The sequence below is a fragment of the Lissotriton vulgaris genome, chromosome 2_1 (assembly GCF_964263255.1).
Source record: "Lissotriton vulgaris chromosome 2_1, aLisVul1.2, whole genome shotgun sequence".
Lineage (NCBI taxonomy): Eukaryota > Metazoa > Chordata > Amphibia > Caudata > Salamandridae > Lissotriton > Lissotriton vulgaris.
Window position 1 is genome coordinate 1,515,700,340 of NC_141687.1, and position 19,165 is coordinate 1,515,719,504.

The window sequence follows — 19,165 nt, forward strand, 5'->3', positions numbered from 1 at the left end:
AAGTCAGCTTTAAATCATTTCACACTCACTTTTCATCACCCCACTAGGACACTCTCACACTCATCAAAGTGACCCTTCCGGGGACCCGTAGTGCTTTGCAGCATCGGCCCAAGGAGTATCATCCACCCGATCATGAAGAATGACATCCCCAGGGATGTGTGAGGGCAACAAAAGACACTCTGGTTGAATGTGCCCTATAAATTGGTTCAGCACCTAGCAGTTCCTTTCCTCTTTGTCTTGACACTTTTAGTGCCTTATCAGGAACAGTAAACCCCATTTTGGAAACAAGAGTTTATTTTGCAAAGCCGAAATGGCAGTTTAAAACTTCTCTCCTGGCTGCAGTGGCAGGCCTCAGACATATTTTACAGTGCTACTTTTGCGAATGGCACAATGAGTGCTGCAGCCCATTAGTATAATTTAATTTACAGGTCCTAGGTACATAGGGACCTATAAGAAAAGCACATGTGCCAATTGGATGTTATGACTGAGAAGCAGGAGGGTAAAGTGTGCAGATTCCTATAGCCAACAAAAAATGATTCATTTGAAGAAGGCAAAAATCTTGGGTAACACCATGCAAATTATTGTAATTTCCAAAAGACATAAAAAAGATAAGTGAGGTATTCACTAAACACTTCAAAATTTCAGAAGTTTCATAATGTTAAAGGAAAATAAGCAGATTTGAAAGGTGGACTATGTGGGTTGTTTGCCCGCAAAACACAATAAATGTAACCATAGCTGGTGACTATCCCAGCCCCAGTCGCATACAGCACTTTACATTCTGAAAACTCCTGCCCAACAAAGACCTATTATGTTGGAAAATATCTAACACGTTTGTGTTGCATATTTGTCTGTGTCCTTTCCTTTTCTCTCTCCCTGTTCTCTAGCTAGAACCAACAGTGATATGTATCACAAGTGGGCACCACCCTATTAAAGGGGGACCACTCACCCTGAGATCATACGTGGAGTCGGCTCACCACCCTCCCACTGTTTTTTGGTCCTGATGAAACGCCAAGGAACAATTTGACCATTTTAGGCTCGAAACATGTTGACCTCCTTTTTTAGCTACTAGGGGACATTATTATTCCAATAGTAACACCGACCTACGGGTTTTTTGATCTGACAGGGGAATCTGTCTATTAAACTCAGTGTGATATCCCCAAGTCAGCTTTAAATCATTTCACACTCACTTTTCATCACCCCACTAGGACACTCTCACACTCATCAAACAGCGAGAAAAAAATAAAAAGATCTCCTCTAAAGTGACCCTTCCGGGGACCCGTAGTGCTTTGCAGCATCGGCCCAAGGAGTATCATCCACCCGATCATGAAGAATGACATCCCCAGGGATGTGTGAGGGCAACAAAAGACACTCTGGTTGAATGTGCCCTATAAATTCGTTCAGCACCTAGCATTTCCATTCCTCTTCGTCTTGACACTTTTAGTACCCTATCAGGAATAGTAAACCCCATTTTGGAAACAAGAGGTTTATTTTGCCATGTCAAAATGGCAGTTTAAAACTGCTCTCCAGGCTGCAGTGGCAGGCCTCAGACATATTTTACAGTGCTACTTTTGCAAATGGCACAATGAGTGCTGCAGCCCATTAGTATCATTTAATTTACAGTTCCTGAGTACATAGGGACCTATAAGAAAATGACATGTGCCAATTGGATGTTACCACTGATAATCAGGGGCTAGATGTATCAAGCCGTTTGCGATTCGCAAAGACCGGAATTTGCAGAATTCCGGCGTTTGCGAATCGCAAACGGTCTTTTTGCATGTTTTGGCATGTAACAAAAATTCGCAAAATAAGGAATCGCAAAAATTAGCGATTCCTTATTTTGCTTAAGCATTTAAGGAATCTCAATTTTGCGATTCCTTAAATGCTATGTATGTAGCATTTTGGAATTGCGAATTTAGGTTAAGAAATCGCAAATTACCACCAACTTGAAGTTGGTGGTAATTTGCAAATTCTTTTAAAAATGCACAATTTGACATTTGTGAAGGTGGCATGTGACGCACATACATGCCCATAGGGCATGCATGTGCGCCATATGCACAAACATGTAAATTTCAGGGGTACAGCAGGGTGTCCTTGAGACACCCCTGCACCCTTGAAATTATTCTCAATTTGCGATTAGCAAATTGCGAATCGCAAATTGAGATTTATTTCACAATCATTCCTATGGGCCTCAGGGCCCGTTGGAATGAATGGAAATTATTCCTTAATTGCGAATTCGTTGCGAATTCGCAAATAAGGAAGATTAAGAAATCGCTAAAAAATAGCGATTTTCTACATACATCCCATTTTGCGATTTCTAAATAGCGATTCCTTAAAAATCGCTATTTGGAAATCGCAAAAGGGTATGTTGATACATCTACCCCCAGGAGTGTAAAGTGTGCAGATTCCTATAGCCAACAAAAAATGATCCAGTTGAAGAAGGCAAAAATATTGGGGAATACCGCAAAAGATTGTAATTTCCAAAAGACATAAAAAATATATGTGAGTTATTCACTAAACACTTCAAAATTGCAGAAGTTTAATAACGTTAAGCAAAACAAGCAGATTTGAAAGGTGGGCTATGTGGGTGGTTTGCCCACAAAACACAATACATGTAACCATAGTGAATGGATTTGTGGAAATTCAGAAAACATTGTGTATGAATATAATTAAGATTAGTTTAAAATCTGTACATTTTGTGTATGTGGATGTGCAGTTTTCAAATTAAATTGTGTTTTATACAACTTTTACTGCTCTTTTAGAATCGAAATAAAGTATACTTGACTTGAAGATTAGTTTAATGTTTTGGCGAATGCATTTTATCTGATTGCTTTAACTGCATGTTAATATCTGCAAATAGGTTATACCTCATAGGCAATACAACTAAACTAAACTGAAATCATGTTTAGCAGAGCAGCGAAACTGATTGGAGAGAGTGAGAAAAATGAGTCTTGTTGGATACCTATAATACTGGCCCAGAATCATTGATGCAGAAACTAGCAGTTTCACCTCGAGCATGTTGTGAGATAAGTAATTTACTCGTCTCACGTTTGTTTTAGATGTCAAGGCTTTCAATTATCCTGTTCTTTGTGGTTCCTCACTATATAATCCTATCGATTATTTTGAGAGCTGGGACACAATTTTATTAAATCCCTAGACTGAATAATCACTTCTAACTTGGACCCTCGTAGAAATGATCATTGATGTCATAGGTGCCTCGAGGTATTGTTTGATTAAGATTAATTATACGCCAGGGGTGACAGCTGTTAATTTTAGATGGCACCTAAGCGCTGAACACTTGCCTCTCTAATGCCTTCATCTGAGAACCTAACATATAATAACATACCATAACATAACATATAACATAACAAAACATGTGTCAGAGCATTATGGAAAGTCGTAAATGTTGGAATACGAGAGGCTTCCTAGTTATATGCAAACACAGTGAGTGTAATTAGTCCCCGATTATTGCGCTGAACCGTATATATGTGGTGCAAAAAGCAATTTGCGCAAATGATTGTGGCACTGGAATGTTTTTTGCATTCTTTGTTCACCGTTTTCATATCAATGACCCAGTACGCCAGAGTTCTGTAAAAATAGTTGAGAAATATTCCACAAATACAGCAATAAACAAAAGCAGGCCTTTCTAGGAACACGGCCTTGATTTTCAGAGCTTCAGGCAAAATACATTTTGTCACTTGGAGCACTCCCTTCCAACTACCATGTTTTGACACCGCCTTGTAACCGGGCACCTCGTTTTGCGCAAGGGGTAATGTTGAAGATGTGACTGTAATTACATTTAAATAGCGCTTACTACCCCAGCCGAAGTGTTGAAGTCCTTACACTCGATCTCGCTAGCACCCCCCGACTATTTGACACCCCACTATCGGTCTATCCCCGCCAAGCATGTGCAGAAATCTGCTCTCTGATTAAAAAAAATGAATGAGTTAGCTTGTCTTGGTTTTTAAAATACCTTCACACTGCTTATCAGCAAGCTGCTGCTTATTCTCCCACGGGCTGGCTCAACCAAACTCCCACATTTGTGTATGTGGCAGTCACAGGGTCTCACTCACATTCTTAACCAGTAGTTTTATGCCGACTGTAGGCCTCAATCTTGCTCTCTCACAGGGGGATGCAGCTGGTGGACCTCACGCGCACTCTCACGCGCGGGCGCATTCACACAGTTACAAGTGAGTTGATGCAGCCAGTGGTCTGGAAAGACTGGACAAGCCACATTATTCGCAAATTTGTTCGCAAACACGCGTTACTTCTGTCCTTGCATAATTATAAGCAGAAATGTTGGAATGTGTCCAAAAAAAATCAAAATAAGGATGTACGCAACAAAAGGGAGAGAGGGGGATTATTTGACTGTCATGTAAGACTTCCAAAAAGCACAGGAAAAAACAAACATTCACAGGTATAATATACTGGGAATGGGGAAACATGCTCCAATTTACGGGAATGAAGAGGGATAGCGGGTCTCACAGTGGAAAGCGTTGTGTGCTCAAATGTTGAAAGCTTGAGAGTGTTTAGAACCCCTGAAACAAAGGGAGGTGCTTTGTTCGCCGGGCCGGGGATTCCCCTGCCCACACTTTCTCCCTCCAGTTTCCTCCTGGCTTGGCACGGGTCCGCGGGAGTCCCGGGATGCCTGGTGGCGCGCCGAGGAGCCTTGAGAGCAGGCCAACGCGACGAAACCTCTTCTGACACACCTCTAGCCTGTAGAGCGGGAGCACCACACCTCCGCCACAACTTGTTGACTCTCGACGCACCAGGAAGTAGCGCTCACAAAGCGCTGGCTGCTGGCTCGTGAGGTTGCCAGCCATGGACACTGAAGAAGGCCAGTGCCTGGGCAACCTGCTTCTATTTAACCGGGGCGACTTTGAGCCGGAATGGACCAAGGTGGCTTGTGGCGCTTTCGGGCACGTGTTCAAGGTGAAGCACTGTCTTTGGCACACCGTCTATGCTATGAAATGCTCCCCGGCCGTAATGATGGGCACGGGCATGCAGAGGTACGGTAGGACTTGCATTACTTGGGCGCGTGCCAGCGAGGGTAGTGTTGTAGAGAGGGGCGCAACGTCTGTACAAATGTCTGTAAACATGTGCGAGATATGGGAACCTGAGCAGGGCCGGCTTTAGGGCAGTGCGACCGGTGCGGCCGCACTGGGCGCTGACCTGTAGAGGGGGAGCTGACCTCTGGGGGGCACTGTGCTTTGCAGGAACTTATTATTGGAGAAATGAGGGGCACTTTTGCCCTGTGGTAGTGAGAGAATCCGAGGTGTGGGGGCGCCAAAAATGATTGTTGCACCGGGCGCCACCAGCGTTAAAGCCGGCCCCTCACCAGATTTTGCAAAGGGGGGGGGGGGGGGGAGGGGCATTTTGCGTTACATCGCTGGTTGCCTTTGGTTCTGTTTTTTGTTGGGGCACTGAGTTTCCCGTCGTGGGGTTTTGTGTTACAAATCCTTCTTGCCGTCGTTATCCAGTCCAGAAATTCCCTCCACAAGCCATCTCATATTAACTTTTAATCCAGCATGTTTAATTGAGGGGATCATGTACTGCAACGTAACTCCCAGCATGTATCTGGGGTTTAACTGATTATCCAGGACTGTAGTATGGGTCCCCTGGTGACACGGAATAAGCTGATTATCTTAGTCGAATTTGAATAGCGCAGGTTTATTGGAACTACAACTTTCAGAGCGCATCTGTGTATCAAACATTGAGATTTCAGCTCCAGGAATGTAGTTTAATGTCAAATAAAATTTTTAAAAAACACACACAGGACTCTCAAAATGCCGATGGAGTGACATTCAGTGGAACCCTAAGCACAAGGGCTAAAATTAGGCTATTACAACGAATCGGTAGAGGGGTGTATAATTCGCTCCGAAGGATGAAACATCACTCGTTGTGCCTGGGGGTTGGAACATGCCACTTTCTCTAGGGTGAAAAATAAATAAGTAAATACTTTGAGTTTCATGATGATTGGTCTCATTAGTACTTTGCGTTTACCGTCCTGGGATTTCATCTGACAAAAAATGCATTCTGGGCGATGTAATCTTGTATTTCAAGCCAGCCGGTTGGAGTAACACAATTGATGACAGTGATTTGTAATTGAACATTCCAGAACTGGAATGCTGGTGCTCTGGCACCATTAAGCCATCTGGCCATCTAAGCTGGCTCCAGGGGACTGAATCCACCTGTGATGTGCACTGCCATTCACGTTTCCTGATCCCATGCGCATAAGTATATTGTCCACTCCAGGTTTTTAACTCTGTATTTTGGTACTTTTACTCCTGTTTATTCCACTGTAAATTCAGCACCAGAAGCATCAGAATACAAAGAAAGGAAACACAGCCTGGGATTGCTGCTCAATCATAGAATTGGTATCCACGATTTGGGAGTACACACATTTTTGGTTGCTTGTTTCCAAGCCCTTTCTCACGCATTAAAATATAAAGGGCGCAGGTATTCCTTCTACTGGGAACAAGACGCCAATGATTATATTTTATATCTGTTCTGAAGGAAAATATGGCGGTAGATTTGCAATTATAGAAGTTTAACAGAGATGGTCCAGAAGTGCTAATTTCTGAGTGCTGTTTTCAACCGAGTTATACAATCTTTCAGTTCTAAAGTATTTTCTTTACATTGCCCCTCAGGGCAATCTTGGCCAGCCCGCAAAGAATTCCGGCCTCTGTTGTCCCAATTGTAGTTGGAAACTGGCTCTACCGGTAGGACATACAAGGAGCCTCTATGCAGCAAAGGCAGTTGATGCTTTTAAACAAACAAGACTCAACAAAACTAAAGGGGCATATTATCAAGGGGTTTTATCTCCGCTTTTTTGGCTTTAAAAGCCAAGAAAGCGGCTGTCGCTAACACCAGTTAGTGACAGCTAGTAGGAGATAGCGACCATCTTGGGCCCCACTTTGCATGTCAGTGATATTTATCACTAATGACATGCAAAGTGGGCGTGCAAAGATGTTAGCGACTGGAAAAAGTCGCTAACATCGCTATCTCCTATTACCAACTTTTGGAGATATTCGCGCTAAGCGCGAATATCTCCAAAAGCTAACACCTGCGCTGAGCAGTTCTTAGCCATGTTATCCAATGGGAGGTGGATAACATGGCTAAGAGCATTAGCTCGGTAATGCATGAATATCGCTGACTTCTCAGCGATATTCATGCATTGCGGACGATTTTTATCACATTTGCGATAAACCTTGGTAATGTGATAAAAATCGCCGCAGCTCAGCAGTAAATTTTTGTCTCTAACCAAGCAATAGCGATAATTATCGCTATTGCTTGGTAATATGCCCCATATTTTACTTGTTTTTGTACTGTTTTTTCACAGCTGACAACTAGCCCCCAATTATGAAAATGAGTTTCAGCTAGGCCTCGTTTTTTAAGAGAAAACCTCCAAGACTGCAAGGGGGTGTAGTGTGACTGTTTCCAGTATACATAAGAGAAGACAGGTCCCCCAAGGGAAAGGGATGTTTGATGCAAGAGAGGTGTTTTTGTACAGCTGCACTGATGTATTTCAAGGTGCTCTCAAATGTGATTATTGAGGAAAAGGAGGGAGTACCTAGATACCAGTATTTGCGATCAGATATGTTCGAAGATGCTGAAACAGCTTTGAAGTGGAATAAGAGTCCTGGGAGGGTCGGCCCAGAGGACTAGGCTGGTTTTAGGCACCTGACAGGGCAGGGCACAGAGATTGAGATGGTACTGTGGGATCGGGATTACTGAAATGCCAAGGGAAACACGGGTTAGTTTTTAAAGATCTTTTGAGTCTGAAATAGTCATTTTCCAGTCTCAGTTCCAAACGTAGGGGATTTCGCCAGCAGGAGCCATAAGCCTGTAAGATTTGTCTGCCGAATCTCTTGAATCCAGGCAGCCAAAAGATCCAGGTTGGCAGGCGTCAGGACTTTACTTGGTGGATAAGGGGCAATCCAGGGGGGCGGTGCCATCGATGCCTCCACATTGGGCACTGACTTCAGGGGGCGCTGTGTTGTCACGCATATATAGTGGATTTAAAAGCACCTGCTGCCTCGTTCCTTGCTTCCAGCAAGTTTCAGGCAACAATAAAAAATGTCAAGAAAACTCTTGTGATTAATGGACCAGCTGGGGATTGATCGAGTTTTGTCTAGTGGAAGTTTTGACTCATAAAGTAACGAAGTAACGCAGAGGGTTAATATGCCTGCTGCAAAGCACGTGCACCATGCAAATCACAGAAGTGCATATAATGTAAATCGTTCTGCGGGTTACTGCTTTGTCCGCGAGATCCTTTAATTATTTGCAATTTATACATTAAAATCCTAATATAGAACTGTGATCTATTAACTGTCACCCAAGAGCTGCATTGAAACTGTGAGGTATCAATTAAAGCGTTGATTTCTCCCCCAGTATTTCACTATCCTAATGTTGCAAAAAGGGTTCATTTGGGTAGGAATACATTTGTATTAGTAAAGAGAACCCCAAACATGGTGGTGCATTTTACATTCTGAGTTTGTGTATCTCCATATCAAGCACTTTAAAACTATACCTAGTATGAATGACATGTGACTCCTATACCTTGTAGTTCTCTTTCTTACGTAACATTCTTATACATTGATTTACACACATGAGTCATTGTCTCTGTGTGATGTAAAGTGTTACGACACCCTACGCTGGTATTAGTAGCTCTAAAAAACAAAAAAAAGCATGTGAGCGAGTGGTTATGGAGACTTGAGGGTGACTGTTAAAGGGTGTTAAGCGAGGGAATTCATGGAGAAGGAGGTCCTTTGGGGCTCCAACAAACATACTCCACTGGATGTCACCAGCACTAAAGCCGGCCCTGGGGCAATCATATCGGCCAGGTAGATTGGTGAATCGGTAGATCGGCGAATGACCCTGTGATCAAGGCAAAGCGTTTTAAAGGTCTAGCTTTTCTTTTAAAGGGAGTCAGCGAAGTGGTTTCAGAGCCAGAAGGATGTGATTAAGATGTTTCAGACCGAACAACAAGCAATCTCTCATCATTTTTAGCTCTAGCTTTCAGAGAGGATTAGTATGGAGAGGCAAGCCTGTGGGCCATTACGGTAATTCAGTCGGCATTTCAGGCGTAGCATGGGGGGCTGTTACCCCGGGTGCAAAAATTCTGAGGAGTATTTTTAGGGGAACAAAATTTTAATAGGGGGCAAAATTTAAAAAGAAAAGTGGAAGGATACTTGCCTTGCCCACGGCGCTGGCAGCCCACGCTACGCCACTGCACATGACCACAGCGAGGATGAGGGCCATTTTTTGAAAGAAGTAGAGCAACGGCAGAAACCCTTGTAGCAAGAAGAAACAGTAAAAAGCTTTTTTTTGTGGACCATATATTTATTTGTGGTCGTGAAAGATAACTCACTATCAAAAGTTAGTACAGATTGCAGGCAATAATCACTGTGCTCTAAGTGTGCCAAGTTCTTCAAACCAAAGTAAAGGGAAGTGTGCAGGATTGAGAGATCCCATGAGCAGGATTTCAGTTTCTTCACCATTCAGACAAATCCAAATTTCCTGCAGTCAGTTCTGAACTTGGCAAAGGTAGTGGGACACGTTCAAAAGGTTACCAAGTTCATCTTCAAGATCGAGATGGAGATGTGTGCCATTCTTGTAAATGTGATAGCTAATCTTTCGTCTAATATGGCAACAATGGGGACTATGTAAACAGTGAATAGTGCTGATTACAAGAGAAACCCTGAGGTACATCAACCTGTTCGTCTGAGGAAGGGTTCTATTAGCACTTGTTAGGAGTGGAAATGAGACTGATCAGGCCAGGCAGTTCATCATATGCCAGCAGCTGTTCGTAGCCTTTCGTTTAATATTTGGTGATTGATGCGTTGAAGCAGCCTGGGAGTTCTAAGAGGATAAAGGGGCAAGGGTAACGTGGCTGTATGGGATGACATTAAGTACTGTCTTCGCTGTGTATAGGCAGGGTCGAGAGCTACACTGAAGGTCAATCAGGAGGTCATTCGAATCCATGTCGGAGCACAACTGTCAAGTCAGTAGATTCTTGCACAGTATCTTTTTCCAAAGGAAAAAATTGGGTTATAAACTGTAAAATGTAATACACCAAAAGTGTCGTAGACATGTTATAATTGCTTTTTGTATTAATTGAGGGACAACTGATGAAATCCTATTCCTGTCGCCTGTACTTGATGACATTTATTTCTGTCACCCACAATTGTTCCTATTGAGTTAGAATAACTATTATGAATTTTAAGACATCTTAACTCTTGATTTTAGAATCGACATGAAAACTGAATGAATTTTATAGTATGCCATGCACTTTAATAGAATGTTTTATTGTTGTAATGTATTGTTCTTTTATGGTATTCATGCCAAAATAAAGATAAATTGAATTGAATTGAATTGAATTGATTGTCAGTGTCTGTAGTAGGGTGTTTATGATGGGCGTGACAAATGCATGTTTAAGGTTTCGATGATGAATTCAGGAAGGAAGAAGGTACTGATGATCCTGGTGGTGTAAGTGTTGAGAGCCCTAGGTTGATTATCTTGGGGATGCTGATGCCCCAATGTGGTGTGCAGCCGCGGCCCGTGCAGGTAAGAGCAGTGGGGCAGTGGGGCTAGGTGGAAGGGGATTTCAACAGACAACCTCAAGGGAACATTTATTATTTATTTAATTTGCCCTCGAGGTCGTCTGTCCAAATCTCCCACCACCCAGCCCCATCGCTCTTGCGTGCACAGGCTGGGCTGGTGGTGTGGAATATTTTTAAAGGTGGTCAGGACATTCCTTATAGCATCTGCAGAGATTAGCGCAATCTATGGGGAGAGGGCTTGCGCAATCAGGCATCGGATCGAAGGGGCAAGGCTCCTCGGCATGTGGCAAGATTGAGGTATTGAGAGCCTCAAGAATGTGAATTTTGATCGTAATAATAGTAGATAGTCACAGAGGAATGACATTGGATTTGACATGCAAGATGACAAGCAATGAGAAACCATCTTTTTGTAGATGATAAGATGAGTACACATTCTTTAGCTGGATTTGCAGATTCAGCAATCCTTGGCATGAGAGTATCCCTTCTTTGGTCTAGTCGTGCATAATTTGTACCCTCTGGAGTGTTCCCGACCATCAGTGCGATCAAACAGTGATTACTTAATGTTACAACCTCTGTCCAGAGCTTTACCCGGGTCCACTGGCATTATGCGTCAGGGGAGCACCGAATTAGGTGGCAGGGTTGACTAAATTATGCAGCAACAAAAGGCAAATTAAGCAGCATAATCCAGCACATTTTTGATAGTATTGCTTTATTATTGTATGATTTTTCCACATGGTAATACTGACTGGGCAAAGATTGCACCTCATTAGTACCAGTTTAACATCCATAAATAAGCAGCTTAAGGATGACGAGCTAACCTTTGTAAAGGGCTTTCCACTGTGTGCAAACACGTATCACTGTGTTTGTAGTAACCTTTGATCAGTTTGAGATAGAATATCTTTTTTGTTAAAATCTGCTGACTATGCAGCAGAAAAGCGATTGTGTGGCTGGCAAATGCAGCACATTCCTTAATTATGTGAAAACAGCAGCGGCTGCAAAACTGCATAATTCCAGTATCCCGGCTTTAACTTCTTTTTTCCATTTGGCAAATACTATAATTTATACCATTTATTGGCCTTCATGAGGCACTTCTTAAAAGTGTAGATAGCCTAGACTAGGTTAGACTTTTTCAATTTCTAAATTCATTCTTTTCTCAAAGCCCAATTTTCTTTGGGATATAAAGGTAATCTCTTCTTATCTGCCTCATGTTTTATTTATGGATCTCCTGATATTAAGAGCATGCTCTGATCATTGAGCTATCTGGGGATTTTTAAACAAGTTTTCCAGTCAGGGAAAAGAGCCAGGGCGGGGGGTGCAAAAGGGGACGAGGGAGACAAATGTAAAAAATAAAAAAGTACTTACCTGCTGCCCTCCACCATAGCATTGCTCTCTAATGCTCCTCTCCTCCTCACTGCAGGAAGGCACATGCTTACAGCCTGCCCTATGGCCAATCCCGTAGCTGCTCTCATGCACTAGAGCAGCTTCAGGATTTACCTGAGCGCCGATAATTTGCACTCCAGGACAGACTGGGAGCCTGTGCCTGCTCTCTCCAACCCCAGCAGTGCTGCAATATCGCCCCCCAATAACAAAAACAGCAAGCAAGCTTTTCCAGTCTCCTGGGCCCAGGCAGTGCTTTCCCAGGGACTGCTTTGGATTCCCAGTCTGGCTGTGGCCTTGAAGTCCAATATTATCTATGTGGAATTACGAGCTGAACAGGTATAAGTGGTTTTTGCTGGATGCACTGAGACAAAAAAGGTAAATGGTTGTTGACTGGTTTTGAAGTCGTTTTTTTATGGTGTGGTTAAAGTGCTGGCAGATATAGTTTATAACATTTTAATGAACTTTTGCTTGGTATTCTGAGGAGCACCATGAAGATTATTACACCCAATATTATACCCAATATTTGCAGTCCACAATCTACTCCCACAGCTGCCAGGTTGCATCCACATCGGTTGTAACGCCCTCGCTAATCCTGGGATTATAGCCAGGGCCACTAGAATTATGTGATTGTGCGGCAGCGGCGATTGTCGCATAATTATATATTAACAGCTTTTGCCACATAATCCATCTGCCGCATAGTCTTCAGATTTTAACAGAAAAAAAATAGTTTCTAGCTCAAACGTTTCAAAAGTTACTAAAAATGCAACAACTCGTGTTGCAGCGCAGTGGGAGGGCCTTTGCAAAGCTGGACTGGTCACCTTTCTGTTGCTCATTGATATATTTGAGTGTTAAATTGGTACTAATGTAATGATACCAATGCCCAGCAATTGTTGCCAAGTGAAAAAATAATGAAATATGGAAGTAATACTATTACAAAATGTGCCACATTATGCTGCAACATGTGCCTTTTCCTGCTGCATAATTTAGTCACCCCTGCTGCATAATTTGGCCCTCTCATGCCGCATAATTCCAGTGGCCCTGATTACAGCCCACAAGACTTTGCAGTCTGGGATATTTGAGCATATGGTTACTTACAATTTTAAATGGGAAACTACAAGTCCCAGAATTCCAAAGCTATTGTCTTATAAATTAGTACTGACTTAAGGTGTCAAAGGTGGCATGGTGTCAGTTGGCAGCTCGCGGATTTCACTTGCTTTGTGGGACGTGTAGTACTGTTTTTCCTGTTATAACACCAGGACTAATACGCCAGTCTCAAAATGGAAATAAAGTAAACTGCCTGGACCTCATTTAGGGGTCTCTTGGGATCGCTGCTGTGACCCGAGCAGTGCCAACAACACAGGGGCTTCTCAGCCCTCCTTATTTTCTGTCCGTTTTTCATTATACTAATAGTGAATATTATATTATTCACTATTAGTGTTATAAAAAAGTAGCATACTTAGCTGGAATGGGACATTAGGTAGAAACTGTGGTAAGTAAACATGTTTTAAAAATATATGTTCTGTGTGTGATTGCAGGTGAGAGTGTGTTTATTCGAGAGCATGTGTATGTGTGAACATGTGTCTGTATTTATTAGGATCCTATCCAACGCAAATCCTGATTTGTGCTGGATAGAAAATCCCACCCTAGCACTTTGCACTAGGTTTGCGCAACAAAGGTGATGCAAGCCAGTCATAACGCATTAGTAAATCTAGGACCGAGTGTTAGTAAGAATGAGTGGGTGAGGATGAGTGAGATTAAGCATGAGTGAAAGTGAGAGAGTGAGAATCAAGAAGAATGTGTGTAAGGGGGTGTAAGACTGTGAGTGAGAGATTGAATGAAAGTGAGTGTGAGTGAGTGATAGAATGAATGTGATCGAGAATGTGAAGTGATACTCCTAATTTTGATGTGGACCCTGGCATACTGAAGGTAATTATTGTCTCATAGAGATGCCCAAGGCAAAACACTGCAGCTGGCATACTTTAAGCAATTCTTACCATGACAGACATCTGTAACAAATTGCTAGCACCTGCACACTGGTGGTTAATCTTGGCATAAAGGCTCCAATGGTAAAATACTGGCACTGGCATGCTAGAGATGATTCATGGCATGTAATACATCCATGAAACTATACTGACATAGTTGAGGGCATTCTTGGCATGTGGATACTAGTGGCAGAATGCTGATACTAGCACAATGTAGGTAATTTGTGGCAAAAAATGTGGACAAGCTGGAATAAAGGAGGTTGGCAACCTTGACAAATTGCTGGGGCTGACATACTGAGGTAATTTTTAACATAAAAGTCAACTATGAGATATGGACAACATAAATTGTAAAATTCTGACACTGGCATATTTTAAGTGATTTTTTATGTAAGGGTGTACCCAGGGAATATGGTGGCACCCATGACAAAATGCTCCCCCTGGTACAGTGGTGATATTTTTGACATATGGGGGCACCCATACCACATTTTGAAAAAAAAGAGGTCAACTCCTTGGGGACATCAGGTTTCATTGGCTTGAACACCATGAAATGATTTAAATATTTAATGAGTGCCTTTCTCTGTGCCTTTGTTAATATGAAATGCACAGTTTTACCCCCATTATTTTCAAACAATTTCTGTGGGGAGAAATTACTTAGAAGAGGTCTGGCTCACATGCTTTGCTCACTCATTACTATTCAGGGCAAGTATTATACCCCAGAACATTCCAAAGATCAAGTCAGCACCATAATGTCAGTGTTGTCCAGAATAGACATTTGACTGTGTTATGCTGCTATAGTAATCATGCAGTTATTATGGAATTTTAACAATTTCTAATGTTATGTTAGCGCCAATTGACATGCCTCACTGGAACAAGACAGGGCAAGGGTCAAATGGTGTCACTCCCAGTGATGTCATTAAGGTCAACGGGTATGTGATGTTGCTTCCTCTACCCCAGGCATTTTGGTGTTTCAACATCAATGGTAAACTGGACTTGACAAGCTACTAAACCTAAACAATGGACATGAGTAACGTGAGAGTTCTGGAGTTCCTCGTTTTGATATTCTCTAAGGCAGAGGTCTTCAAACTTTTTTGCTCTGAGCCCCCCTGACCCAAAATATTTTGAAGTCGGGCCCCCCTCCAAAACGTTATGGAAAGTCTTGGGTAATTGTGAGGGTTAGGGCTGAGTGCAAGGAGTGGGGCTTAAGGGATAATATCAGGGGCACTTTTTGAGTAGCTCATACTTCACACTAAATGTTAGATGTATAAAAGAGCAAACCCATACAAACTGAACTACATAAAAACACTGCTCCCATTAATTGAGGTCCTCATGCTCTTGAGTCCCAATGCATTTTCGTCTTCTGTACTAATGGTCGCTGTAGCCATGAATAGTAGGTGATTCACTCTGTCTTTCACCCCTTACCCACCACATCTGCCCCATACTCCATTCTTGTAAAAGATTCTCTGTCCCTTACAGAAAAAATGAGTGCCCATGTGTGAACCACCTCATCCCTAATGCTCTCCTAATGTCTTGTTGTAAAGTATAAGACCGTCTTAATTGTGATGCAGTGGGTCCTTCACACTCCTGGGCCCCAGTGCCACTTTACTTGCTTCACTAATGAGACCTACTGCCTTGCGAAGCAGTAAGTCTTCTCTACCCCATTTTAAAGTCCTCCTCCCATCCTCCTTTCTGCCATCTCCCTGAAGCCTAACGCTAAGGTGTGTCCACTGCTCCAATTATTCTCTCTCTTGGGCCATTGGTCTGTTGGATGAAACAACACTGGCACAGCAAGGGTGGACTGAGCCCTAATGCAAGAAAGGAATGAGTAAAGCATCAATGATTGGGGTTTAGTTGGGTCCTCACACCCCTGGGTCCTAGTACCACCGCAGCACCAATGATACCTACTCTTCTGCCCATTCCACTGGCCATTATTTCCAGGCCTGAAATCCAAAGCAGACTGTCTGCCCCTTTGTTTTGAAAAAAGGGGGAAAATATACACATTCCCCCCCCGTAGCTTGTAATCTGGACCATAATTCTAACAAGCAAAATGGCTCCCCACCCTTTGTACTAGCTCCATGCTCTTATTGGTGTGCATTGGCCCCTCGCACGTTTGTCGCAGTACCAATGCAGCTGCTGTACTAATAGTAGTGGTGGCCAAAATAAGAAATATGAACCTGCATTTCTGAACACCTTCTTGAGGCATCTCTCTGAGGATGAGGGAAGCTGTCTCATTCATAAATGAAAAAAAATTAGTTCCACATAGCGTGTCCCACTCTAGGCCATCTCTTTTGATGCTATCCATGGATTTCACTCCTTTACTCTTTCTCCTGGGCCATTACCCAGAAACCACAGATGTTCGGGCGATTGAGCCTCTGAATATGACCCCTTTGGCTCTTCCCTTGTACCCTCTCAACTCACCTGCAAGGACATCTGCATGTGAACAGAGTCCAAAGTTGGCAGGGGTACGAGGAATAAGGTGTCCATTTGTTTTTTTATTTTGCAAAGACTTCCCATAACCTTTGTTAAAAACAACGATCCCAGATGTGTTAATGGGGACCTGGAGGTACCTCTGCGTGAGAGTTTAAGGAGGGGGTTTAATGTGATGTAATTTATGAAATAACTTGAAGCATCATGATGTCAAAAAAAGAAATATTTTTTAGAGGCAATTTTAGGATGTTGAGTTTTGAGAAGTGTACTTTTAATGGACTTATAAAAATGATTCCTGCTATAGGTACAGTCTGGTTAGCTATTACTAATATGTATTTTTTGAAAGCACTTGTTTTATCTTATACAGGGCGCTGAAATTATGCGATTCTGAAGCTGTGACATTTTTCGCATATTTATGGGTTTGCAGATTTGCCACATAATCCACCACCTGCAGTATTACATGCAGATTTTAAAATATTTGTTTGAAGCTCAAATGGATCAAAAGTTACTAAGAACATGGTGACGTGTTCACACGCATTGGAAGCCCTCTTCAAAGGGTGACTGGACAACTTTCAGTGGCTTATTTCTGTATTTGCTGTTAAATTGGTACTAATGAGGTGAAATCTTTGCCCAGACAGTAATACCAAGAAAAAAAAAGGTGAAAATAATTATGTAATACTAGTAAAAATGTGCCGCATTATACTACATGTGGAGAATATACTAGTGGAGAAGTGTGGCTCAGGGGTTAGAGGCGGCAGACCCGGAAGCTGAGATCGGCCCTGGACCAGGGTTCAATTCCCCGCCTCGGCGGGTCTTGGGCTCAAAAATTCCACGGACTCGATAATTCTCGCTCCGGTGCCTTCTCGACTCACGGGTTCACACTCTGCGACTCTGGGCAATAGCTTGCTTAATCTCCACAACGGCCCCTCGCGGCGGGATGCCTGGCTTTCACCTTGTGGATACCCTGCCGGGGTTATCTCACAGGGGAATACCAGGACGGGTTCCCTAAGCAAGCGCCGGGAAACCCTTTGTGGGTAGCTGTGCGCTATATAAGCTCAAATACATTTACATTTACATTTACATAATTTTTCTATGGTGCTCCACTGCCACATAATTTCATTGGCCCTGATGACATACACAAAATCATTGTGTGGCAGCCTATCCTATACAGTGTTTAATATAATTGTAGAATAATGCCCTACATATTCACATTGCTTTCTGTTACATGCTGGGACCGTAAAACATTATAAATACACGTTGCTATTATGCACGGCACCATCCTGCATTCAGGTTTTTTACTCCGTTCTCATACAGATATCTAGTTTCATAATATGAAGATGTGCAGGTCCCTTCAATTTATTTAACACCTCATTTCTCACTTGTTGGCGTGAGCATTATTTTAAATGCAGCTGCTGAACTTGTAAATACAATAAAATACTTACAAAATAGTTTGTTGCTTTTAGCATAGCTGTTGCTTTCGGGACCCCAAGATTCAGGATCACAGCTGCCTTACTTTTCTTGACACTTCAACAGTCATGTATATGAAGAAGGCCTGGAAACGCGCAAAATAAACAAACTTGCTCTTCCAGGCCATCTTCATTGTTAAGTACTTAATGAGGCATTTGGGCCCCCCTGGGACTGCCGCCACGGACCCCAGGGGGGCGCGCCCCACACTTTGAAGATCTCTGCTCTAAGGCAAGTAGAAAAGATTTGTAGGAAGATCTTTCTACCCACAAGAGTCACTCCTCCGAATCGATAATCTTTCCTTTCAACTGACAGAAGTTGATTCCATTATTTGAGTAGATAAAAAGTTTTGGGGGATATTTACAAGGAAGTGGCAGAGCATGTCGTTGGCCTCCTTGGCTTAAAGACACGCTCCGCCACTTCTGAAATGCAAGACTGCACCATATTTAGAAGAATGTGGTACAGCCTTGCGTTTCCCCCTGCGATGGCGCTAAGTTTAACAATTTAGCGCCAACGCAGGCACGCTTGCACCAGAGTTCAAGGTTGTCTGTGTGCAGGGGAGGATGGGTTATGTGTCGAAGGTGTCCCTTACTGCGCATAAACATTGCTGAAATTACATTTTGTAACTTTCATGTGTGCTGCTGCAGCACACATGAAAGTTACAAAATGGCATTTTTTAAAAGGTTTATTTATATACAGGAAGGGACCCGCCACAACACCCACTGCACGCCAGTGGCGGTACAAAACTTGAGGGTGCCCCCCCGCAAAGTACATTCGAGGAGACCCCAAATCAGGAGCTCTCGGGCAAGATAACTGTGCTGAGGCCGCGCCCCTACAGCTTGGGGGCCCCCGCAGGGGCTGTGGGGGTCTGCGTTATGCCACTGGGGTAGAGGAGGAGGCAGAATGTGGAATTAGTCCAGAGCTGCTGGCTGGGGAACCAGGTTTGAATAACAGCAATCGTCTCAACATCAACAGTGATTCTGAGCAAATCACTTTATCTCCCAGGAATGTGTCCTTGTGTAATGTAGCCATTGCTCTTGTAAAGCACTCCAATATCTTCAGGCCAAGTTTGTGCTGTATTAAACTGCAAAAATAATTGGTTTCAATCACTCATTCAACCCAGTTTGCATCGCAAATGCTGAAGGTGCTTCTGAATCTGCAAGGTGCAGGACCCCACCTGTGCAGCAACGCCTCCCTGCCTGCCACTGACAAGCTAACCCTTCACAGTTCATAAAGGGCTGAATGAGAGTTGATTGTCCTTTGAAACTGCAGGAGTGTCAAAATGCAGGACAATTGGCATCATGCTGTGCCATGTGCCTTTGAGTGGGCAGCCGGGATAGGATCGCCAATTAC

General features: G+C 43.0%; 1 protein-coding gene across 1 annotated transcript in view; it reads left to right on the plus strand.

The window, feature by feature from the left end:
• The first annotated feature begins 4,765 nt into the window (after positions 1-4,765).
• The window catches only part of ANKK1 (ankyrin repeat and kinase domain containing 1), a 262,862-nt gene continuing 248,462 nt past the window's right edge, over positions 4,766-19,165 (plus strand). Inside the window, exon 1 of the mRNA XM_086957376.1 lies at positions 4,766-5,006. Within this exon, the coding sequence (XP_086813502.1) occupies positions 4,819-5,006 (188 nt within the window). The 5' untranslated portion in view covers positions 4,766-4,818. The remainder of the gene's footprint in view (positions 5,007-19,165) is intronic.